The 27,342-nt window shown below is 34.4% G+C and overlaps 2 protein-coding genes across 6 annotated transcripts; both read left to right on the top strand.

Annotated features, from left to right (window-relative positions):
• Window positions 1-187: 187 nt before the first annotated feature.
• Window positions 188-21,036, top strand: LOC149780907 (large ribosomal subunit protein mL52-like). Of its 5 annotated transcripts, none has more exons than XM_089938006.1 (5): window positions 188-277; window positions 15,571-15,691; window positions 18,840-18,907; window positions 19,499-19,563; window positions 20,751-21,036. In XM_089938006.1, the coding sequence occupies exons 1-5, from the start codon at window positions 259-261 to the stop codon at window positions 20,874-20,876; spliced, it is 399 nt and encodes a 132-aa protein (XP_089794132.1). In that variant the 5' UTR covers window positions 188-258; the 3' UTR covers window positions 20,877-21,036. The 5 variants fall into 5 exon arrangements, with proteins under 5 accessions (XP_089794132.1, XP_089794127.1, XP_089794129.1 ...); XM_089938001.1 differs by lacking the exon at window positions 188-277 and adding an exon at window positions 5,258-5,402; XM_089938003.1 differs by lacking the exon at window positions 188-277 and adding an exon at window positions 5,889-5,981.
• On the top strand, window positions 602-3,057 carry LOC149780908 (uncharacterized). The gene is made up of 3 exons (XM_089938000.1): window positions 602-919; window positions 1,210-1,321; window positions 1,732-3,057. Exons 1-3 carry the CDS (start codon window positions 655-657, stop codon window positions 2,918-2,920), a joined length of 1,566 nt encoding a protein of 521 aa, XP_089794126.1. The 5' UTR covers window positions 602-654; the 3' UTR covers window positions 2,921-3,057.
• Window positions 21,037-27,342: the final 6,306 nt, after the last annotated feature.

The raw sequence follows: 27,342 nt of genomic DNA, 5'->3' as shown, positions 1-27,342 counted from the left end.
TTTCTGCTAATTTGTACAATTGGACTGATTTTAGGATTTTGACACCCCATTTTTAAGGTAGAAGGCATGAACCTAATTATCACAAGCCTAGCATTTATAAATTCACACATAAGCTAAATCTATAATGTGGTTTAGATTTACTTTGAGTAAGGCTTGGAAATAGGTTGGCTTGTTGGTGACTGCCTGTCACAGATTTGCATTGGAGATCAAATGCGTAACTTGGGCTGCAAATGAGCTGCCGACTTGGCTTACGTATTTATGTGTGTCTGCTACAGAGGTAAATATCTAAAAATCTAGATGGTTCAGGGGTGATGAAAGTATGCTAATTTGTTATAGTACTAGTGAACTTTATTCATGCATAAGGTACATACTGATCCTTTAGCTGCCTTGTCACAGAAAAATATTCAAAATAGCTATGAATAAAATTTAGGGGTTGGTGGCAGTGTTGGTTTAGTATAAAAACCACCAGTTGCATCAGGAATTAACCTGATTACTGCAGTCAAAATCTCACATGTATGCTTTCTACAAAAATCGTTAGTTTGTTTTTATTTGTATCTTTAGTGTAAAATTATTCTCATTTTTCTGTAATACATAGTTATCATATGACGTCATAACATACGGGCACCGTAAGGTCATCCGCCATTTTGTGGGTCAATGAGTTTCATGCGCGTGACTGTTTATCACCTGAATAAAATTTGCAATCGCACAATGGTTAATACATGCTGGGTTAAAGGTTGTTCAAACCGTGCAGACGATTCCGTGAAACGTGGCTTTTACACTATACCTGTTGTCAGGAAATTTGAAGGAGAGCAAACGAAAACATTAAGCGAAGAGCGACGACGGACATGGTTGGCCAACATCAACAGAAAGGACCTGCCGTCGAAGCATTCAAAAATCTGCTCAGACCACTTTATTCAAGGTACTTTCATTGAATGTTGCATAGATTACTATCATTATTATTAGTAGTAGTATACCGTATATTTCTTACAGTGAATAACACAGAAACGTAGAAATTTGTGGCTGGTTTCGCTTTGTTTTAAATCTTAAAGTGCATGTGAACTACAGTTCTTACCATTGTTTTTCTAAGAAAATTTATGTTGATATTTCAAATATGCATTCACGATTCTAACTAGATCTTATCAATGCCATATATTATTTATCTAGTCACTTTGAATTATTTACTTTGTTTTGTTTTATTTTCTTTTTCAGGAAAACCTGCAGACTTGTATAGTCGAGCACATCCAGATTGGGCTCCCACCCTTAAACTTGGTGACTTATCTGGACCTTTGAAATCCAGGAAGAAAATGAAAACAGTGGAAAGGTACAAACTGATCAGTCATTAGCATGTCAAAGTAGTTTCCCTTATATATTGTATCATTTCCTCAGTTTGACAAATGTTACTCAGTTTAATACAGATAATTATATTCAAAACCAAATAAGAAAATTATCATGATAGAGTCTATCCTGTAATTTCATATTTATTTAATAAGGTTTTACTTTTCTAATAGTAATTATGTTGTTAATATTAAAGATGCCATATTATTCCATTTATAAAACAAACTAACATGTGCTTTTCCTACGAAATGTGTTATAAAGTTGATAATGTTGTATAATCAGTGGTGTGGTGCTAGATAGAGAAGGGAACGCCATTCCCCCAGCACTACACACCTGGTTTTACTCTCATATATTCTATTTGATAGAGCTTCCTGCTAAAATATTTTTGAATTATAGGTACATCCGAATGCAACACAGACAGAAGACCAGAGAAGACCATGATATAGCTAAAGTGTTGCTAGATTTGCAGCATTTTCCTGAAACATCTGTTGCCAAGGAAGGTGATGAATCTGCTGGTCACAGGGGCAGCTCTGTTTGTTCTTTTACAATCAATGGAAAGATGGAACCCGATCAAGAACTAACACCAGAGACTAACTCCATTAGCCAGAGTGTAGTTGACAGTGAAATTCAACACCTGATTAGTGAAAATACACTGCTTAAAGATAAATTAAGCAGCTACAAAATGAATCAGGAATCATTTTGTGATAATGACGAGAAAGTTAAGTATTACACTGGAATGCCGAGCTACATGACCCTAATGACCCTGATTGAATTTGTTGCTCCATACATTCAAACCAGTAGAGGACTAGAAGTTGGGAAGTTTGAAAAAATTATAATGACACTAATGAGACTTAAGATCAACCTCCCCTTGCAAGATATTGCATACAGATTTCAGATATCAACATCAACCGTGTCAAGGACATTTTTAAATGTTATTCATGTTTTGTATATTAGATTAAAGCCTCTTTTGTTTTGGCCCGAGAGGGAGGAGCTTCAGCTTACCATGCCCATGGAATTTAGGCAAGATTTTGGTGGAAAAGTGGCCGTCATTATAGACTGTTTTGAAATATTTATACAGAGACCTAAAAGCCTAATGGCACGAGCTCAGACTTGGTCATCATACAAGCACAACAACACCATAAAATTTCTTATTGGCATTACACCTCAGGGATCTATTTCTTTTCTTTCCAGAGCATGGGGAGGTAGGGCAAGTGACAAATACATAACTGAAAACTGTGGATTTTTATCAAATTTATTGCCTGGAGATATTGTGTTAGCAGACAGGGGATTTAATATTTCAGACAGTATTGGAATGTACTGTGCTAAAGTAATTACCCCTAGTTTTACTAAGGGGAAATCACAATTGTCTCCTATTGATGTAGAAAATAGCAGAAAAATTGCACACTTGCGAATTCATGTGGAACGTGTAATCGGTCTAGTGCGAAATAAGTATACCATGCTTCAGGGAAAGCTCCCAATTGATTTCCTCATGAATGAGAAAGGAGAAATTCCAGTTGTTGACAAAATTGTTAGTGTTGCATGTTGTCTTATAAATATGTGCGAGTCTGTTGTTCCATTTGACTAGTAAGGATTTGTGAAATAATCATAGATTTATTACATATATATGAGATTTACTCTTTATTTTTGTACATCACATAACTTTGCATACACAATATTCTTACATAATTGTGTCACCATTAAATATTTGTCAATTACAAAGAATTATCTTGTGTTCTTAATTCTAAACTTTTTGACTTGTGTTCCTTACTTTAGTTCTACTGGTTATTGATGAGAAGATGCTATGAATAGTCTGTCCATCTGTTACCATTAGTCGGTGAACGCCACTCATTCTAAACAAGCTGGGGGATAGTCAATATGGTTGCCACTGTAGCCGTCATGAAAATCTTGTTATTACTACTCTGCATAGATGGTCATAACAAGGTGTGCTATAGAATAAGCAAGATATATAGAATACAGAAAGAACAAAAAAAACCACATTTGTACAGGGGAATGATTTATTCACTTTTAATTAATAGATAAGTATGCATGAAGATAAAAAGTACAACAACCACAATATGTTTGTATCCTGTTTTTTTTTTTTACATGCAAATGTCCTGAGAATAGCCTTCTAACACCTTTTAGGCCTTTTTGCTTTACTGCCATATACTGGACAACATTCTGGACAATAGTATGATCCTTTTGGTGCTTTAGTCATATTAATGCACTTAAAGTGAAGCCATATCAGTCTGCAGTTTTCATTGTCACAACCAACAACATTATCAAATGTTTCATCATAGGGTACTTGACATAAACAAATGAGGTCAGTGTTATTTCCTGGCACAGTCTGTCTATCATTGTTGGTGAGAGAGGGTTGCAACACAGATGCATGCAGCTTCCTTTCCATTTGTGCAACAGGTTCAGTGTTTGCGGACTGTGGTCTGGTGAATAATTTCCCTGTCAGTTCAGGCAGAATAACATGAACGAAGAATGATGCTGACTTTGCTTCTATATCTTGCCATAGCTTGGGGTTTGGCAGAATCCTTTCCACAGATATGTCCTTCTCTGTCCAGATAACAAAGTCACAAAACTTCTTTTTGCTTAGAAAGATTTGTGTTTGCACCTGATAATAATACTGATGGCATGTTTTTAATAGTTTGTCTTTGTCCAGGTATGAAATACTTTCATTTTTAATCTGTGTATCTCTCACACAATATGGACACTTCACTTCCACTGTTCCCTCTCCACAACAGTTACATGAAACAAGAGCATCAGGAGATGCTCCAATATGGGGAAATTCAGGGTTGATTATGAGACCACATTCATCAACTATGAGATTGTCATGGAGAGGCCCTATTTTTCTCCTGTATGCATTCACTGCATCTTTTTCATGCTGGCATCCCCACCTTGTTGCCTTATTAGAAAACTTCACTGGGTAGCATATGTCTCGTATGGTGGAAATCGATGGCTTATCAATGGAAGATGTGCACACGGCTTTCATTCTTGATGCTGTTATTCTTCCCGTTCTTAACCGGTGCCATTCTTTACACTCAGCTTGTCCACGAGTCAGCCTCTCTGCATGTTTTGCCTGTTCTGCAGTAACATTAATGGCACTGAACAGATTTTCACAATAGTTTACAAGCTCATGTTTAGACATTAGAGTACATTTGTCATCTCTGAGTTCACAGAGAGGCTTGGGAAGATCATTTGATATTATTCTTGGAATAAAGTGTTTCGCATACTTAGGCATGATTGAAAGCACCACAGGTTTGGTTTTTGTTAAAAATAACTTTGATGTGAAGTCATCGAATTCAGCATCTGTTGGTGCAGGAACATGTGGGAGAGTTGGCTTCGGTTTCTTTTCCTTGTTTTGGGTGGTTCCACAGATGGCATTTTCCAGGTTCCTTTTCTTAATTTCAGCTGACGTGAAATCAATTTGGGAAATTTCCGCATAGTCGACCTTGTCAATGCTTGATGGTAGTAACCAGTAGGCCTTTTCTTGAGTAACTGTCTTTGCATTTTCTATGCGCACAGCTGTCTCAATGTAAAAAAGAAGTGCATCAATATGACTGCATGCCTCCCCAAGGTCATTGTCGGATGAAAATTCACTAGATAAACTGTCCAGTGAGACCTGAGAAACAAATGTAGAGACTATGGTGGCAGGGTCCAGTTTTGTAAATTGGCCCCTGGCAAATTTCTTAACTTAAGGCTATGGTGTGACTTTTTCAGCTATTATTGTTTAGTATTGATAGATATGGATATATTTGTGAACTAGGTGTTTTGGGCTGGTGTTGTTCTTGAAATTGATGTCTGTCATGTACACCTTCCATAGTTGCTCTGCAGTATGTTGATAGTGAAATACCAATAGTTGGCTAGGAAGAAGAGCTAGCCTCCCATAGCAGTAAACAACTAGAGTATCTCAAAAACGGCTTGGATGACAACTATTCTGAATTGCATCCAACTATTTAGTAGACAATGTTTTTCAAAATTTTCATCCAGGGAAAGGGCTTGCGTTTGCACTGTGAGCACCACATGCTGTCAAAAATGGCATTTGGATGTGAAAAATGCAGGTATAAAATAGGGGTTGGGGTGCATGATCCTCTTCTGCTGTGAACTGCCATCGACTTCTCTGGTCAAGTGAATACTATTATTATGCTTTGTTTTAATATAGGTATCTAAAAATATGGACGTTTTTGACCTCACTTGTGTATTTGATTTTTTATGATTTTTTATACTAGGTCACTGATTGCGGCATTAAATTTGTACATAAAAACTGGACCCTGCCCCCTATACTGTATAGGAAAAATAATTATGATCCAAGTCCGGAAGTAATTTGTCGCCTTAGATAGCCTGGTTCTCTCTTTTCTTTTTTTTTTTCCTTCGCAAGTTCACGGTGACTTCGACGAGTCAATACAATCATGGAAATAGCTGAGAGCGTCTGAATAGATTGGGTATCTTTGCGAAAAAAATTACAGGCGTACAAAACTTATTCGCAACTTCGAGATCAATCCTATGTATCATTGCTTTGTCTCCCATAAATAACTGAGGTAGTCCGAATGCAATTAGTATATATCTCGGATGTAGCATTAGAGGCGAGCACAAAGAAATGGACTTGCTTAAAGGGATCATATTATGTAGATTTTGTCAAAGTAAAGCTTCCTATTTTCTTGAAGTAGCCACAACGAATAGCTTGTTTCCTATGAAGTATCTTTGTGATATAGTCATCTGTTATTTCCGACATATTTTTTTCTAAAATTAACAATGCAGGAAGAGGAATACACCATGTTGCTACCTATTACCGTGACGGTTACCTATTTTCGAACCATATTTGTCTCGAACACTTTCATTAACAACGACGAAATAGTATATTCTATATTTTTATTTCATTTACAAGCAGAGACGATTTTACAAAAGTGAGATTGTAGTGCATTTAAAACAGTGCTGAATCTTTGACCGCCTGTAATGTTACTTATGTCCATAGCTATGATAAGGTATTTTGAAAAATGCATTTTCATGAGTAATATTAACTTTTTGCGATTTATATTGGTCTCATTATTACATATTTATATCCCCCCCTACCATAACCACAAAGATATTTTTCCAGGAGCTCTCCAAAATTGAAATCTAACAATAACCAGTCATCAAATTTCCTACTTTTGGAAATCAAGTTTTCTTCTCAACAAAGGGGAATTTGCAAACATGTTAAAAATGGAAACATTTTTTATAATACTTTAGAATAAATAAACGTTAATGTATACAAGTAAAAAATAAAAAAGTGTAAAACATATATTCCAATTTTTTTCTTAATTACTGTGATTTGGAGTAAATTGTGTCTGATTGTGCATTAGGATTCACATCGCTTTGATTTACACGAATCCAGGTGAATTCAAAATACATTGTTTCAGTTTCTTTCTTATTTGTTCCTAAACACTGAGTAGTAAATTAAAATTTGAGACTATATTTAACAACACTTCATCAATATGGCAAAGGGTTAGGTCATATCAATATGAAAATCTCCAAAGTAACAGTCCAGAAGTTTATACCTCATAATGATAAGCTGATGATATATCCTTTTAAAATTACATATTTAGTGTTTGAAAAGTTATCAGTTTGTTATTTGGTGTGCTGATTTTGGTCAAAAAATTTATATACATTTGCAGTGTAACATATTTCAAGCATTTTTGTGAATGACATCACAAACTAGATGAACTTCTTCAGTCATGTTGGTAATTCATCTTCTGGTTTGGAGTATATGCCTGACCCACTTAATATCATAAAAAAATGGTAAAAATTTATGTGTAGAGTGCATATTTGGCCAAATAGGGGACAAAATACAATGTAAACTTTTTACAGTGCCCTTACTCACATTAAAATGCATGCTAAAATTAAAATAATGCTAGAGACAGAATTTTTTTTTTTTGACTTGGCATTAAAACCATTAATTACATACAAGATGTTATCATTTTAACAGAGTATATGGTGCAATGAAAGACCTATTTTGAGATCTAGGTCTAATGTTAATTTTCAAAAGCATACTAGAGTTATCCCCACCTTGTACATAGTTACTGTTCATTCCCTGCTATGCTCAAAGTGGGGGGGGGATAACTCTAAGCAGCTTTTAGAAATTAACATTAAACCAAGAGATCAAAACAGGTCATTTCTTTGCACCATATACTATGCTCACATGATAACATCTTGCATGGGATTATTGGTATTTATGTAAAGCAAACACCTCAAATCTGTGTATTATAATTTTAGCATGCAGTTTAATATTAGTAAAGGCACAGCAAAATGTTTCAATTACATTTTATCCTCTCATGTGGCAAAAAACACAGTCAGCACACTCTGTTAGAAAGGGCAACAGTTTTATCCTTTTTTAAGATATTTTTGAACATTTTAACTGATGTACCTTGCCTGAAATTGAGTTTTGAATCAAGTGGGGCAAGCATGTAATCCAAACTGGTAGATGCATTGTCAGCATAACAAAAGGTGTACGATATATATAGTTAGTGATATCATACTAAAGGCTTTGAAAATATGTGACACTGCAAAAGAATGTTAAATTTTTGATTAAAATTTGTGAACCATATGAGTATTTCAATAATTTTAATAGGTATAGTCTCTAGCTTAGGAAGTGTGAAATTCTGAGCTGCTTCTTTGTCGTTTGTTAGCACCAGCCTAAAGAAGTCCTTCATATTCTTCAGGAGTGTTGTTAAGCATTGTTTTTACTTTAATTTACAACTCAGTTTTTAGGTACAAGAATGTCTGCAATTAGCAACACATATTTATATTCTTTGATTTGCCTGGATTATGTTTTTAACCGGGGAATATATGTTTTGACTGTCTTTTTAGTTCACTTGAAGAAATGTAGGAATATCACAACTGTTCACCTTAAGGTACTATAAAAAAAATGTTTCACTTTTTCATGTCTGCCAGTTAGTCTTTGTTTGAGAAACTGCTGATCTCCAAATGTTGGAAATTTGGACTATACGCTGTTGTTAGATTTCAACTTTTGAAAAGATCCAGGCATAATATATTAAGGTTTATTGGGGGGGGGGGGGAAACCTATACCTATTTAATAATGAGACTGCACTAAATTCAATAAAATTTGCTTCTTAAAATGCATATTTCAAAATATTTTGAGCATAGCTACTCATAGTCCGAGTTTCCTCTCTGTTCCCACTTCATTTTAGATATTTTGACATTTATGTGTGTCAGAGTCAATTGCCTATCGAAAATTTGGAACTTGCTTCCACCCTGCAATGGAGTAGCCACTTACTTGTAGGCCTGCCAAGCTCATATAACCTTACATTGAGCCATACCACATGGAATCAGTACGAAGTTGATTTATTTTCTCAGAAATTGCAAGTATAATTTTCATTTAGTAATTAATCTGCTGGCAGATGAAATAAAACTAAAGCCTTAATGAAATTTGGCTTGGTACTGACCATTATGTTCCAAATCTTTTAACCTACATGTCCATGACATCAGAGGTACAAGAGTCACATGATGTCAGCAATACATCCTTTTCCAAAATCTCTGTACAAAAAATTAAAAAATATTAAATGAAGTTACATAATGTTTGTAGAAAACAAAACGGACATAGTTCTCAACATATTTATTCAGAGAACAACAACTGGAAACCTGTTGTTGTTGGTGCAACTTGGAGAAAGCCAGAGTTATGAAGCAGACAGCATATGTATGTTTTTGTTGGTATCACATTAGTATTGCATTTGGTAGGCCTGATAGTAAGCTGTTACCCTATGCCACTGCAGGGTGTTGGTGAATTTCATTTTTTGAAGTGGCACAATAAGTTCACAATATTGAAAATGGGGTGGGAAGGGTCAGAGTGAACTCAGACTATTTCCCTTCTTGGATTCTCTGGAAGGGTCTACCTTGGGTGACAACTTTCTCTTCCACATTAATTACATGCTGAATAAATTGAAAGGTAAATTGTTAGATTCATTAATAATTCATGAGGCAGTTGAAGTATTTGGGCAGGATACGATACAGACTGCTTGGAATTTCTTTCCTACTGTTTCTATTGTGGCAGTATAATTTCATCAATGGGGAAAAGCAAGCCTAGTATGTAACATACATTTTTTTTTGTAGCCAGGCCTTGTAGATTGAGAAATTTACTAATGCTGTTGGATCTCTACTGTCCATCCTACAAACGGTGTCAGATATAGAGATTTGCTAGCCATTGAAATTATGAAAAGTACAAGTCCAACAGGAAATTTATTAGCCATGGGCTACCAGACTGCTAGTTTTTAACCCTGGGAAAATCTAATTATCTTACTACATCCCCAAATTAGACATACCACAGAATCTACATTTGGCATTAACTAGTGTCACAGAGCAACAAGTGACTTTTAAATTTGATCCATTGGTGAGAGATGGATCCACAGTTTTGTTACTTTCTTTCCTTTTTTGTGTTATTTTTGATTGGTTCAAATATAATGAAAATCCTTTGAAGTAGAAATGCAAGCAATAAGTCTTCAAATTTTGGATATATGTCTTTTGGATGTTGGTTAAAAGTGTTACCATTGTGTTATGACTTCAATCATGAGCCAGTTTGGCAAAAATTCATATAGAGTATATGAATAGAAAGTGCTTCTTGTATATAAATGAACTGTAACTTTTGGAAATTAAGTGCGATTGGAGATATATCTACAAAGTTACTGTATATGAAACAACAAAAGCAGATACCGAAGTGACATTGACCTCTTTGACATTACATACCTTAATGGATGTACCGTATTTGCCAGCCTATAAGACGATACTTTTTGACCAGAAAATCTTAGCTTCGTCTTATACTCCAAATCAACTTATATATGGATTATGTCATCCAAATTGCTTTATCGTATTTTTCATGTGGAAAATAGTTCTCCAAGAATACGAAAAATAATGTGTACAAAATATTTCATTTTGGGGATGAAATCGTGTATGAACAAATATAGGATCCTGCATTGAGTATTTTAAACAATTACATGATAGTCAGTATTAAAAATTAACATAGATGTAATTGCGCTAAATCAGCATGCACCAGTAATGTACATTGTAATATACATTGTTTAAATTTAATTACATAAATGTGTGTTAGAATTAAAAAGTGTTATGTATATTTGATTTAATTTGTATTTGATTTAATTTAATTTTTGTTGTTAGTTTTATTTTTTTATATATTCCATTACATGTTATTGTAATGTAATTTTATTTACTTGATTTGATAATGTCCAGGATAGAGTTCAGTTCTGACTGATTTTTTAAAATTTTTGATGTAAACAGCCAATAATAAAAACACTGTTTCTAGTTTTTGATCTTTATTCAGAACCAGTAGCAGTCTTAAATAAACAACTTTAAAAATTTTTTATATTCATTCCTAGAGTAAAAACCATTGATTTCAGTCAAGGTCATATCTGGCCTACGTGTCAAATAACATGTATCAACTGTTACAAACTTGTGGATTTTCCTGATGATTGATCCACATCCAGGCATGTCTTTTGTGTTGCAGTTAGATTTATTATTGATGTTTTGAGAAATGATAGTCATTCTTGCTATAACACTTGAGATGTCCAAGTGTCTGATGTTGTGACCAGTTTTTGGGCTAATTATTTTATTTTTCTTCAAATTCTTTGGATTTCAAGATTATTTTTCCTTGGAAATAGTATTGCTCTAAATTAATTCTGTGACAAAGACAGTTGTCAAAATTTACACAGAATTAAAATTGGAATATTATTTTCTGTGAGTCAATAAAGAATTGTTGACACATCAGCACGATGCTGACTACAGCATATGTCATCGTCTTCCATTTTGGATTTCATTGGGATTCGTACTCATTTTCATTAGGACTTTTTATTACTAGGACTTCTATTTTTTAATTCTGGGATTATTTTTGATTTGATTTATAAAACCATAAGTTCTTTTTCTCATTTTTACCTTGGTTTTCTAGGGAAATTAATTATTTGTTAAATTTTACAAAGCTTTTTTTCTTTCACTCTTTTATTGTTACTGTTTGAAAGAGCCTAAACACATAGCACAAGTTAGATGATGGATGTTCGAACCCCTGCAGAGTCATACCAAAGACTTCTAAAACTGGTACTAACAGCTGCCTCGCTTGGCGTTCATCATTAAGAGGTTGGTATTACGACTGGTTGGCCTGGTGTCAGGATAATGTGACTGGGTGGGACATGATGCTACATGTCTGTGGCATGATGCCCCAGTGCTAGGCACCACTTTAAACTGTTACACTGTAGACATCTTAGTGATATGACTGAAAAATTGTTAAAGCTACATTATAAATCTAAATCACACACACACACAGGAGATGAATAACCATTCCATCACAATTTTCCTCTTGTACCTAATGATCAAATAATCCATTTGCCCCTCTGAGAGAGAGAGAGAGAGAGAGACAAACAGACAGAGATGTCTTCACGATTGTAAATCTATTGTTCACTTACCTGATGACTGCCAGCCGAGTCATACCAAAGACCTTTGAAAATGGTACTAACAGCTGCCTCGCTTGGCGCTCAGCATTAAGAGGTTATTATTACGACTGATCAGCCTGGTGTCAGGATAATGTACCTGGGTGGGACATCATGCACATGTTTGTGGCATGATGTCCCAGTGCTAGACATCATAATAAACTACCACACTGCAGACATTGTAGCGATATGACTGAAAAATTGTTAAAGCTATGTTAAAATCCAAATCACACACACACACACCTGATGACTGTTTTTACTTGTGTACAAGTGCAATACCAAATTCCATTATCAATTAATACCACTAATTAAGCGATTCCTTCTAGTTTTTGTTTCCACTTCCATTATTAAAAGAATCACATGGCTTTGTAGTGGTATTTACATGCTAATTAAATATGCTATGGCTGTATTAGTCATTCCAAGATAACACGTGTTTGAGGTCAAGATTCTGCAGACCAGATCAGATTAGCGAGGCTACTAATAGGGAAAATGAGGCTACCCATGGGTATTATGAATATAGTACCATGTAGTTCAAGGAGATGCCATGTGGTTACTATTGTAAATTTCTCAAGCAGTGACATTTTTGAACTTGGAGAAGGAACAGACACCAATTTAAAGTACATCTAGCATGAGCAAAGATCAAAACAATTGCTGCCTAAGTACAGGAAGATTGCATTCACTTTAAACAAAATCTTAATTGTTGGGAATGGAGAGGTCATTATACTTGCAAAGAAAATTAGACAGCATACAAAATGGTCATTCTTGGGATTTAGCCTAATGGAGACTGGATGGATATAACTATTGTGAATATTTTAACCCTGAAGGAATATGGTATGTATTTTCATAGTTTACATTTACTGTTTCATTTATTAATGTTTTCTCTCTTTGACAAAAGCATCAGCAACATGGGGGCAATAAGTTTAAAAAAAAGAATAAAAAAATCCACGAAGAGCTGTACTCTATCTCTTTCTCTCTCTCTCAAATATCGGACCATATTTTATTTGATCACAAGGTGCAAAAGGAAAATTGTGATGGAATACATATGCATCATTCTCTGTATCTCTCTTCCCGTCCACTCCCAACCCCAACCCCCAGAAAATGCATTCTAGTATTAATGATGCAATTTTCCTAGTGCTGGTAATATGAAATAGCATACAGTGATACTTTTAATATTTATGAAAACAGAGGTTATTATTTCACATCAAGTATTTGAAATGTATTATGTACTTTTAGCTACACATAATGATGCTGACTAAAAAAAAAATTTGTGTGGAATTAAATTATAATTCCACACAAATTTTTTTTTTAGTCAGCGTCATTATATGTAGCTAAAAGTACATAATACATTTCAAATACTTGATGTGAAACAAATTAGGTAGTTTTAGTTACATTTAATGATCCTGACTGGAAAGGTTACTGAGTTACAGGTAGGATAAAATTTGTGATGCTATGTGGAACAAAGTGAAAAACACAATCCAAGGTGTTGATTCAACTTATACTCCGCATCGACTTATAGGCCAGCAAATATGGTACACATATTCTCAGACATAAGAGTTATGGTAAAATGCTATGATATCTTTTTAAAAACACTGAATTCTAGTTCATAATAATAATCATGGTAGTGTTCTAGACTGAAAATTTTCAATTCATGTGGGTGAGAGGACATACTAAATTTGCCTTTATTTTTAATAAATATTTATTATAAATTTCTTATGGCTTTTTAATAGTTTTTCTGTGTGCCAATCACTGGTTGAAAAGTAAATAAAGTGTTTGTGAATGGAGTTTTAAAGATACTTTATCTTACTGTTGAATGCAACTTCAGAAACCAGTGTAGTAATTCACCTGTTTGTAGCCGAGTACTGTAGACAGTTTTTAAGTAGATGATTCAATGTGAATACTTGGTCACATATTTCTTTTATAAAACTTATTACAGTTCTATTACTTCACTCCATTCAAATGTGCAGATTGTGATTTTGAAATGGATGTTAAAAGTTTCAAAGATAAAGCTATATATTGAAAATATACTAAATTCTTTATATTTTATGTCATTGTCTTTGATTATTTTTTATACATCTCTTTGTCTCTCTCTTTCATTGTATTCATTTTAATTAGTTATTACAAGGGTTATATTTACGTTAACTGTTGTAATTCTGGGTGAATAGGTGATTTAGTGTTAATTTCAACTATATCATCCCTCTAATTTGTTCTTAGTGTTGCTGACCATGCTGAGGTGAAATTATGCTTCATCTTTTTCGGATAACTGGGGAAGGTGGTTGATTTTAGCTGTAGTCTTACTTCCAAAACTTGGAAGTTGGAACAGTGCCTTTAGGTTCCACCTCCAAATTATTCTGAATTTTCTTAACCTTTGCATCCCTTAAGTAGACAGTGGAACCAAGTAATATAAATATTACAGAACTTGCATGTGACTTAGTATGTCAATATATACATGTACATATCTGCTCCATGTATATTTACTACATATCAAATTTACTTTCTTGCAATTCAGGTCCAGGTTTAAGAAACAGACCTTATTTGTCATTGCATAATGCACCAGCAGATCAGAGACTATGTTGTTTGTTCTCTTGATTAGTCCTATCAAACTACATTGACCCAGATCTGCTAGCCTATAATACAATGACAAATCTGGGTCTATGCAACTTGCATTTGGATCTGACATGTGAGTGAGTGGAGATGGTAATTTCAAAAGAGGTAAGTTCACTGAGATTGTTTGCTCAGGCCTGGGATCATTCTCCAGTTTGTTTCAAATCTAATCTCAAAGTATGCAAACATTGATGGATTCAAATTCATTTAAGTAGCTTCTTGTGGGTTGGTGGTTCTTCCGGGGGTTTTCCAGGGTTCTTCCTTCACCAGTTATACTGGCCGCCATGTATAGCCTATCTTGTGCTGAAAAATGGCGTTAAACCCTGGAACAACAACAACAACAAATTCATTTACTTTTCTCTTTTGTCTACTGTATTACATTTTCATGCATCTACAAATTATAAAGGGTCATCTAATATCATATTACTTAAGTTTTAAGATTGCTGTATCTGAGCCCCAATTACTTCACCTTTACAAAATGGAAGTAGCTTGGACTATGACTATTTACATGCATGTAGAACTGCTCCAGTGGCCAAGTGGTTAGAGCATCTGCCTTGGATGCGAGAGGTCGCAGGTTTGAACACTGACAGTCATACCAGAGACTTATAAAAATGTTGCTGACAGCTGCCTTGCTAGGCACTCAGCATTAAGAGGTTAGTGTTGAGACTGGTTGGCCTGGTGTCAGGCTAATGTGACTGGGTGGGACATCATGCTACATGTCTGTGGCATGATGTTCCAGTCCTAGACATCACTAAAAACTGCAACACTGCAGACATGATAGCGATATGGCTGAAAAATTGTTAAAGCTGCATTAAACATCAAAACCACACACACACATGGTCTGCCAAGTGACAGACTTTGACAAGATTAGTAGTGGTAGATGTTGCCAATATACCATTTTGCCTGCTATCAGCTCTGTTCTGATATAGATCAGTAGAGACTATCCTCTGTTCTGATACAGATCAATAGAGACTATCCTCTGTTCTGATACAGATCAATAGAGACTATCACTAAATTAATGGGATTGGAGTGTGTTTGTTGATCCCACAATGTCAACAGGGATTTTGAAAAAAGGCATCAGGAGTTGAAAGCAGGCATAAATCACCATTGTATTTCTTTTGTCCTATGGCAAGATATCTTTTTTTGACAGACCATTTCCTGAGAAATGTTCCATGGAGAGTAGTAGCTTCCAGTTTTAGTACTACATCTGCATCACTGGACTTCAAGCAACTAAATCCTTCCAGAGGCTTTGGAGCTGCCTATAGACTCAAGTAAGTCCTTTGTTTTCATGTACTCAAATCCCATAAATTCAAACATCCTTGAGATCCCCCCAATATAATCAGTATTTAATTTACTAGGAGTTTCACAGATGGGAAAAAATGGTCTTTTTCTGAGTGCTTATTAGGGGTGAAATGATACACTTGTGCTGTGTATCAATATGATTCATGATTCACAGCCTGTGATACTTATCAATACACATATGAACTTTATGGTCTTTCTATCTTCGGAAGGTTGGTGGTGCCCCTTTATGTATGTTGTATTTCCAGTATACAGATTACATATGGCGATATGGTTTTCATATATTTATATGGAATTCTCATTGAAGGCAAGAAAACTAATACTTTCAAACAGACTATCCATTGGTTGTCAGTGAGTTTTATTTAGCGTGTTAAAGCCATTTAATGATGGCTCCCTTTAACTCACTTTAGCCACCAGGCCCTTTGTTTTGCATCGCATGAATGCTTTGAAAACATCTTATTAGCAATTTCATGTCTCACTTAAACTTGGAAGACATTATGATGTTATCTTGAAAACAAGAAATAAAGCAATTTCCTCGTGCAAGGAAAATCTCATCTAGAACAAAATCAAGGCATTGGAATGAGGATGAGTACCAACAAAACCTATCACATTGTAGGTCCTGCAGATGCATGAGACTGCAGCAGCCACAGGTACTTCTGTTTGTTAGTGGAGAAGGAAAACTATTGACAACACCCTATCCTATTCTATAATTTTTATAATGTTTTTACACAAAATGATAAACTTGAGCAGTTTAAAATATGCCTCCATACTGATTCTGTGCTAATTTTATTTATTCCATCAGCACCACATAAAAGTGGTTTATTAAGTGATGAGTAAAGTACTTCATTATACATGTGGAACACATCTGAAATGTGTCCTTTATGCTGAACATGCTGCTGGGTTAAGATAATTAGCATGGAATGGGTGTGTGTGCAGATTACGAACCATGTCTTTTTGTTTTAATTTGCAGATGGCAAGCAAGTTTTCTCAGTGTATTTTTTCATTTTTACTAATAGATATTAGTGCATAGCACTGCAAATGCTATTTCAGATGAATTCTGTATTTAATGAATAACAAGGCAAACTAATAATAATTATTCATGACTGCTAAAGACTAAAATGACACATGGTAAGTATCATTTTGTATCGATTTGCCTCTGGTGTTGATAAGTGTATTGGTATGGCTATAGTACTGATTCATCAATATATCAATGAATCGTTTCACCCATAGTGCTCATATGATATGATAGAGAGAGCAAATGCATTTATGAGTGATCATCAGTTCTCTGTGTGTTGGAGTGCGCTAAATTAAGGAAGCTGTTATTTTTAAGTGTAATAAAATTTTTGCTGAGCAGCATACGTTCATTCTGAAAATCACATCCTGTCACATAAGGGATACTATTCTTCCACACAGAAGTACATTCCTTGTTGCAAGAATATTTGACGAATGAGATTTTTATGTCACATTACTTTAAGTCCATTAGGATTAATAATGATAAATTCATCATTTCTAATTACTTCATAACATTAGTTACATTCACAGTTCTTCAGCCTGGCTTGATCATTGTCTGTATTTTTCTACATCTTTCCTTAACTAATTTGGTTTGTGTTTTTCTTCAGGTTTTGGTTAAGGTTTATATTTGCATATTTCCTGAACATATTCATAGATTTGTATACTTAGCTTAACTATTAATTATGCTTGCCCTTTTGAACTTGAGGCCAAGATCACAGTCGTAGATAATTTGCTGTAAAGTTTGATTAAAATTGTTTCATTTGCTAATATTTTCTGAACTCCTTGTTAGCTTTTTTCTTCATACATGGGATGAAATAGTATGAAGCTAAGATAATTAAGTCTCTGATTTGCTTTCTTACTGCTGTGACCCTGGGACTAGTTACCAGTTTATTTCTGTAAAAGAACAATGTTTTAAATAAGTAATTTTTAAAAAATTCTGTTTTTATGAATTTGTTATTGTACCACAGTTTTCAGTATCATAGAGAAGTTTTTTTTTTGTTTTATTGTCTTTTATCTGTTATGCCCTGGCCAACGATTTTGTCAAGATCAGCTTAGCATAGATTTATTTTCAGCATTATAATTATTACTTACAGTGACTGCAGGAGACTACCTAAAGCTTAGTAGAGGCAAGCCCTGTAATTATTTGTACTTTCTTGTTACTTTTTCTTTGATTCAAATTGTCTTACAGGTCCAGAAAGTACATGTAACATGGTTATAAGCTCCTGCTATTTTGTATTAGATACATAAACATAATGCCAGTCTGAATGATTATGTAAGAGATTCAGATGGTGATTTACTTTACAGCACAGCTTATAGCTTAGAAATTGGATAATTGACAAGTGAATGATAAGAGGGCATTATTGTCTCAAGGCTGTATTATGTGGACACTTCCCTCCTTTGGTCTTGCCTTGCCCACCTTAGGTTATGCCTTGCCCTGTCTGGGATGCACTTTGTCCCAAATCTTTCTATATGTTGTCATTCAGTAGGTGCAGTTTGTGCATCATTAAAAGCATTTTTTGTTTTACTTGCAGTACAAATAGTATTCTAATATCACCAGTAGAGTGCATACAAATGCCCTTTCTCATAGATAGGATGTCCTTAAAAGAAACTTTAATATTACTAAAATACCTCAACAGGATACCTAATAGCCCACTCAGATAGTGGCTTGGGGAGAACAGGGATCCCATCATTGAATGTGCTGCTTATAACTGGGCCCTTAAGGGTTTTTACTCAAGCATTAAAACCTTTGTAAGGTGTTTAGGTATCCTGAACCTCAGATAAAAGAAACTCGGCAAAGGAGTAAGAGAATATAATTTTGTTTTTCTCCATTGGATATTGTCTCCAAATCAGCAGGCAAAATAAAAATTGGTAGTATTCATAAACTTAGGAAAAGAAATTTCTCAGAACTAAAGCAGTTATAGTTGTTCTTTGCCAGCCATTTGCAGCCGTCATACACTAACACACTAAGGCAACCATACTAGAACAGTATTCTGCTACAAAAGTATTCTCACCATCCTGGTTATACAATTACATTTGAGTTATTTTGTGCCCACTAGATTATGCAACCAGATTTTGAAGTATAAATGTTGCTTTGTTTTCTTGTTTCAGACATGGGCAGGCAATAAACAAGACAAGATATGGTCCTCTCACAGATCTTCCTGACTTCACATTTCTTGGTATATATATATATATATATATATATATATATATAGGTTGGCCTCAATTATCAAAAATGCAAAGCAGAAAGCAGAGCTTTTGATAAGAACTTAAGAAATGGATATTATACTCACTGGCTTAAAAACAATGTTGCATTTATAAAAAATATAATGTCTCAGGGTATTTTGTGAACATAGACTTGCACTACCAGACTGAATCTTAATCATCAAAATTCAAAATGTTAATCATGCCATTTTCCTTATATCATGCAGCTGAATGATCATGATTATTTCAGGGTGAAATCACTTATACAGCTCTCCTGAACTTGAACTTAGTCTAGCAGAATAATTTACATTGCAATCAGAAAATATGGACTGTGTATTATATGCCTTGTTTCTGTCTTTTAATCTAATTCACCTGATAATACACATCTTAATAATTTTGATTACATTTGTGCAGTTTGTGGTTGTTTACCACAACAAAATTTGTTTTAATTGTCAGAGATTGTTCCTGTTGTTTAAACTAGAACTTCAGCATGTACTACATGGAAATGTACTATAGTCAATAATTTTTAAAAACTTTTCTTTGTCAGTTAAATTTATTTACTTTAGATGGTAGACCAACTCCATTGGCTCCAGGCCAGAAAAGACGCCTTGATGAGAAAAAACAAATGACTGTAAGTATTTTGCCTGAAATAACTGGTTAACTTTGTTTTCTGGTTACAGGGTTTTGGGGAGTACACTAAAAGCAATGAAAATATTCATGCCACACACATTGTCTTACCTTCTGTACCAAAATGACTGGGAAAAAAACCCAGTCCATATTTCGAGTTTTTTAGGTTCTTCATTTATCACTCTTCATACCAAGATGAGAATGGTTATCAGAGATTTGGTTGGGATGTCCTCTGTCATTACATAAGAATACTCAGCCGCAGGTTATGACACATCCCAGATCATGCGCCTAGTCGTGACTGGGGGGTATTAAACAATAAAATTAACATTTAGGATGATTTGGCTTGTTAGAATCAGAAACTACACTTTAAGATTATGCAGATTCTTCTTATATTTTCAAAAACAGATTTATGAACAACTTGCTCTTGAACAGGTCCAAGTCAGATTTACCCAGTCAAATTAAGGTTGTACTGAGAAAACACTTAAGTATTGCCAGATTACTGCGTGATTCATAGTACAGAGCTAGGTTTTGATATTTGTAATGCTCAATTTCAAGAGTAAAGCTCAATAACCATTAAGTAAATTTAGATGGAATTTGGTCAGAACATTGTCTCTTACACTTCAGTGTCTCTTTTATGTTTTTTTTATCAGCTATACCATTTATGACAGAGTTGTTGTCCTTGTTATTTGGCTTTGTATTTACACATGGTAGCTGTTTGTAATCACCATAGTTCAGTAGCAAAGCAACATATTCAGGTACACGCTTGTATAAACATTGTTTTAAAGACTTACATGTGACTTTTATGGATTTGTCTTATCTACACTGGGAGAGTTAGGGCCCTTGCCAGTCAACTTAATATCTTTATCTATACATGGGTTGTTGCTTGCAGGGATGAGCCTGTGTAACAGGTGAATTTTAAGCATTTCATGTCATCACTATGAGGAGTTATGACCCCTGAATACCTGCTGTGTCCTTTAACTTTGGCTTTCCCACACAACTACCTTTGTCTAAGGCCGTACAGGACACATTGTTATGAGTGAGCCCTATGTGATGCACCCATTGCTAATAAACTCAAGTTAATAATATCTATCTATCCATCTTTCTATCTGACTAGCTTGCTCCCAACCTGTCTGTTTGTATAAGTTAATTTTTTTATTCATTTTTATTAAAAGATAATTCTTTTGTTTGCAGACTGTTATAATGAAAATGCTGCAGGAAATGGATACAGCAGAGAAATATTTTAAAGAGAAACAGATGGAGGAGAAACAACAGAGGGAAGAAATGCTCAGAAAAAAATTCAAACCTAAATCATTTTGATTATATGCTGATATCATCCCAATGTTGCTTTAGGATTTGTGTATTATTACATGTGCATGTTTCTTGTCATTGGAGAAGAGTGTATGATTCCTCGCTGATATATGATATATATGTGAAATAATATGCACCTATAATCTTTATTAAAGTCTTGTGTTATTGATCATTCTAATGTTTTTATGTTCAACACTTAAATTTTTGACTTTGGGGCCCTGGGTGACTAAGTGGTCTAAAGTGCTTGCCTTTACTGATCAGTGCCATCTCACCTCTGTTTGTGTGGGTTCAAGTCTCAGGCTCTACCATTGTAGGTATGTGAGACCATCAAATATACTGACCACCATGTACAGATTATCATATACTGAAAAATGTTGTTAAACCCAAAACAATAACATCATGTATGTCTTTAGGTATTACCATATTTACTTTATATGTTGGGACACCATATTTGTTGGGAGACCATACATTAATTTTAAAAGTAATTTTTTTGTGCACTGTATGTTCTGGGACACATCGTTTTTTTTCGAGTCGTAGGTTGTGGGACACCTTTTAAATCATTCGAAAATTACATGTCAGAAATTGCACTCCAACTGAAATTTTATTTAAAAAAATATAAAACTGTGTACTTGAGATAAAACTCTTTAATCCACTGCAGCAGCATCTCTTCAACACAAACCTTCTTCTGCACACATATGATCTATTATTTTGCTACATGAATACTTTTTTAGCTTTCTTATACCATGAAAAATTGTTAGAAGCAACACACCACCTGAAGCGGAAACTGTAAGAACAAAAGTAAGATTTTTTTTCAAATCTGCACTAGTCTTGCTAATTCTCACACTTTTGATGCCCATCTTATCATCAGTCCATCCAGGAATGCGATCAAAGTACACTAGAGTTTCATCCAGGTTAATGATCATATTGTCGGCAAAATGATCTGTTTCTCTTCTGGCCTTCACGAATTCATCACATGATTTTATTTTCTCCAAATCTTCTGGATGATGCTGGGTCATCGATGTTCGCGCACGAAGCACTATATTGTGTAACTTTAAAAACTGTTCCATTGTTTCACTTTATTTTCAAAATTCCCGTGAATACAGTTGAAGAGGAACCCAAGTTTGCTTCCATATCTTGGCCGTCTTTGTATATTCAAAAAAAAAATCGTCTCACCTCACAGAATCCATAGTCAGCTTCCAATGTCTGCTTGCTTTGCAATAAAATAACCTTTGTATTGATAACCTTTACAAAAAAAGTAACCAAAGTCGGCTTCTGAGATCGGCCTGCTTTGTAATAAAAATAACCTTTTGTCTTTGATGTCCTGTCGGTAGGTTCAAAGAAGGAGTTAACTGCTTGCTGCCAGTTGTGTTTATTCACCACCAGGGCTTCTATGTGCTTGGCATCTGTGGTTAAAATTAATACAAAGGAGCATTGATGTCTGCGGGTAAATAGTAAGGATAATTATGTAACCCAAGCTGGTGAAAAGATTGTCACTTGCACTAAAGTGAATGTGTTTTCAAATGATGATTTTTATTTGCGAGATACTGTCATACAGTAGACCTGGATATAATTCAGTCTTGATTATTTTGCACCCAACACCGTGTCATGTGTTTTTGTTGGCTCCAGTTTTCAGTTGGATAACATGTTCAAACCTATGAGCACAGCCACACACAATTGTTTCTCAATGTTCATGTCAATGAACAACGTGTTGTGTGGTATCAGGCATAATTGATACACGCTACAGTATGGAAGCCTACGCTACTTATACGGATTTTTTGGAAATATTTTATTCTTTAATGCTCATGTTGAAATAAGGAATAAATGATAACAACACAAGGTTAGTTTCTTTCTTTTTATTATCAATTAAGTGTTTTATTTATCTATTTATCGCAACGTGCAGTGGGGGGGAAGCACAAATGCAATACAAATTTATTTCGTTTCTTAAGTCTTGGAACATATGACCAAAGTGAAAAAATGTTTCACCATAAGTTCTGGGAAAGGAAAAAAAATAATTATTTTATTGTGTCCCAACATATGCAGTAAATACGGTAATAGTGAAATCAGTTTACTGTGTTAAGTTCTATTTCACAAAATTTCCCACCCATATCCTTTATTCTTGTAATTAAACCTGAGAATATTAATGTAGACCTAACGATTTTTCTGAGTTAGGTGAAATTTGGTCTTGTGTATGCTTAGAACCTTGCTTGTCTCAGGGAAGAGCATATTGTATCATAAGACTGCAGAGTTGTTGGCTACAAAATATGTAGGTTTAGATTTTTATGCTGATCACAATCCTATATGTAGATAAATGTTTTATATGGCATCAAAAGAAAAACAGCCATGTTATTAATACAAAATGTTGGGGTTTCAAGAGACAACATATATCAACTTAGTCACAGAGAACACTGGAAAATGTTAGGGTTTCAAGAGACAATGTAGATAAACTTAGTCACAGAGAATACTGGAAAATGTTAGGGTTTCAAGAGACAACATATATCAACTTAGAGAACACTGGAAAATGTTAGGGTTTCAAGAGACAACGTTATATAAACTTAGTCACAGAGAACACTGGAAAATGTTAGGGTTTCAAGAGACAGCGTTATATAAACTTAGTCGCAGAAAACACTGGAAAATGTTAGGGTTTCAAGAAACAACATATATACACTGCTGTCGGGCATTTTTGCGCACCTAAGGTTTTCGTTTCCAATATTGAAGCAAAACGCATGTGGAATTCAAGCGATTGACAAAAATAAAATACAGCAATGCTTATCATTTGAAAAGATGCAGTGGTCACCAGAATATTCTGTTCAAAATAATACTAATTTTGGACACGGAGGATGCCACCCCCCTGTTTTTCTGACTCGCGATATGTCGGCCTATTCTGCGCATAGCTTTGAAAAGATATCATGTTTATCCATTTGGGCTACCGAAATGAAATATATTACTTTGGACTGTTTCTGTCAACAGTTCAGTCGAGTAATTAGGTCAGGTTTATAGCTAGTTTTACAAAATTCAATGTAAAAATGCCAATAAATGGCAAGAGGTATTAAGCAAACTAAACCAATGTTGTAAAAAAGTTAGTAAAGTTCAACATTTTATGAAAAATAAGCTATTACGTGGAAGAGAAACAACAATGAATATGATGTAATGTGATTACAATGTCTTGTTGATGGGGAAAAATTACTACAGAATTTAGAAACAGACTATACACCGAGGAATGTGTTGATAATTTATGTTATAGCGGCAAGTAGACACGTTGGGTAGCAGACAATTTTGTACATGTGGGACAACTTCTTTCAAAATTGGAAACTTGGATTAAAATACAGTTTTGTTTTAAGGTACACATTTCCATCTTTTATATAATGTATTTATTTGTATTATTCTAAAAGATGCATAGTAAATTGAATTTTCTGGGTTACAGGTTCAAGAAGGTCATGGAGTGGGTCTTCACATTGCCATTTAGAAATGACATTGTTATGTGCATTTCGAGTCTAAATGTGGGATATTTTTGTACACTTTATGAATATCACTTTTCTTAATTAATGTACAATTGTTCTTTCTGGATACAAAATGGATTTTTGACCCAAAATAGCACGTGATCCAGTGTTTACAGAAATGACGTATCGTTGAGCAGAATTACCTGACATGCAGAATTGGCCGACATGGCGGTAAACTTAGTCACAGAGAACACTGGAAAATGTCAGGGTTTCAAGAGACAGTGTAGATAAACTTAGTCACAGAGAACACTGGAAAATATTAGGGTTTCAAGAAACAACATATATAAACTTAGTCACAGAGAACACTGAAAAATGTTAGGGTTTCAAGAGACAATGTAGATAAACTTAGTCACTGAGAACACTGGAAAATGTTAGGGTTTCAAGAGACATCGTTATATAAACTTGGTCGCAGAGAACACTGGAAAATGTTAGGGTTTCAAGAAACAATGTAGATAAACTTTGTCACAGAGAACACTGGAAAATGTTAGGGTTTCAAGAAACAACATATATAAACTTTGTCACAGAGAACACTGGAAAATGTTAGGGTTTCAAGAAACAACATATATAAACTTAGTCACAGAGAACACTGAAAAATGTTAGGGTTTCAAGAGACAATGTAGATAAACTTAGTCACTGAGAACACTGGAAAATGTTAGGGTTTCAAGAGACATCGTTATATAAACTTAGTCACAGAGAACACTGGAAAATGTTAGGGTTTCAAGAAACAATGTGGATAAACTTTGTCACAGAGAACACTGGAAAATGTTAGGGTTTCGAGAAACAACATATATAAACTTAGTCACAGAGAACACTGGAAAATGTTAGGGTTTCAAGAGACAATGTAGATAAACTTAGTCACTGAGAACACTGGAAAATGTTAGGGTTTCAAGAGACAACGTTATATAAACTTTGTCACAGAGAACACTGGAAAATGTTAGGGTTTCAAGAAACAACATATATAAACTTAGTCACAGAGAACACTGGAAAATGTTAGGGTTTCAAGAGACAATGTAGATAAACTTTGTTACAGAGAACCCTGGAAAATGTTAGGGTTTCAAGAGACAGTGTAGATAAACTTAGTCACAGAGAACACTGGAAAATGTTAGGGTTTCAAGAGACAATGTAGATAAACTTAGTCACAGAGAACACTGGAAAATATTAGGGTTTCAAGAAACAACATATATAAACTTAGTTACAGAGAACACTGGAAGATGTTAGGGTTTCAAGAGACAATGTAGATAAACTTAGTCACTGAGAACACTGGAAAATGTTAGGGTTTCAAGAGACAATGTTTTATGAACTTGGTCACAGAGAACCCTGGAAAATGTTAGGGTTTCAAGAGACAATGTAGATAAACTTAGTCACTGACAACAAGGGAAAATGTTAGGGATTTCAAGAGACAACATTGGTAAACATGGTCACAGAGAACAGTGGAATATGTTAGGGGTTTCAACATAGATAAACTTAGTCACAAAGAACTATGGAAAATGTAAGGGGTTTCAAGAGACAATGTAGATAAACTTGTGACTGACAGCAGTGGAAAATGTTAGGGATTTCAACATAGATAAACTTATTCACCGAGAACAGTGAGAAGTATTAGGGTTTCAAGAGACACCATCATAGAGAACAGTGGAAAATGTTAAGGGTTTCAAGATAGATAAACTTAGTCCTAGAGAACAGTATATTTACAGTAACACATTTGTTTCTGACCTTTTTGGTCATGTTCCTAAAGAATATAAATCTGAGCCTTACAAGCCCATTTCCATATTTTGATAGGTTTTGCCATCCTAAAAAAAAAATCTGGTGACCATTCATGACCATCCAGAATGTCCTCACAAACCTGAGTTGAGTTGTGAGCTGGATTTGGAAACCAGTGCAGTAAGGCCAACCATTATAACTTTTGGCATAATCATTAAACTTTTTATTTATTGAATTACATCTTACACTTTCCTGTCTTAAGAATTATGCATTCTGGTACGTTAAAAAAAAAAGTAAAGCAATAAAAGTTGTTTGTAAATTATATCATCTCTTTATTTCCACTCACCATAAAAAATTTAGAATATTCTAAAAAGAAAGACTGCTGGATAAGAATAGCATAAGAGCCAATCTGTCCATCATACATGTATTTTCCCAATTTTCTATTTATAGCAACTACATGACCCATTTCCAAGAAAACAGGAGGGTTTCTTTATAAAACTTTGTCTTGTAGATTCATTATATTGGTAATGAATATAATTAGTGGGCCAGTATATATTTTTAAAGAAAATGGCACCAGATATTACACGAAATGGACTTTTACATTTTGATTTGTGGATAATGGGTCATTTTAAACTTCCAAACATGTTAATCAGTAAAAGGACAATTCAACACTGCTGTAAAGAAGATGATAGTGATGCAATACATTAATCAGAGTGAGGACAGAATTTGTGGACTTGATGATCATTCAGCTAAAGTAGGCTAACATGTAGACTAGATAAAGTGAATGTTGAATATAAATAATTTTTCAGTATGTTTTGTGTTTGTATTCTGGCTTCCAGTTGCCCTGGATTTTGCTCATTTGTGCCAAGTATTTTGACATGCAAATCCAGGATAATAGCAAAAGATAAGTGACATTTTTCATATAGTGTACTGAATTTATGGCATATAATATATTAAATATGATGTCATAACCTCAACAAGGTAGGGGTACTAATGTTAGTAATATATAGACTACACATAGTTTTTGTTCAGAGTATGCTTTTTAAGTCAATTAGCAAAAATTACGCTTGTAATCTCTCGGGGGTTGGCATGTATGGTGATGTAACACTTCAAATGATATTTACCAAGTTCTAGCTAGCTGACTTTTTGAAATTATTACCAGAGGAAGTAAAAACGTGTTTTAGCATTCATGGACTTTATGAAAATGTCTATGTTAATGTGTTTTTTTTCCTTCATTCTTTGTGTGACAGTGGTTGAGTCTGATTAAATTAAGGGTTGTT

This window comes from Sinohyriopsis cumingii, chromosome 16 (assembly GCF_028554795.1).
Source record: "Sinohyriopsis cumingii isolate HCF-2022 chromosome 16, ASM2855479v2, whole genome shotgun sequence".
Taxonomy (NCBI): domain Eukaryota; kingdom Metazoa; phylum Mollusca; class Bivalvia; order Unionida; family Unionidae; genus Sinohyriopsis; species Sinohyriopsis cumingii.
The sequence above is the reverse complement of the archived record's forward strand: the minus strand, read 5'-3'. Positions and strand labels throughout refer to the sequence as shown.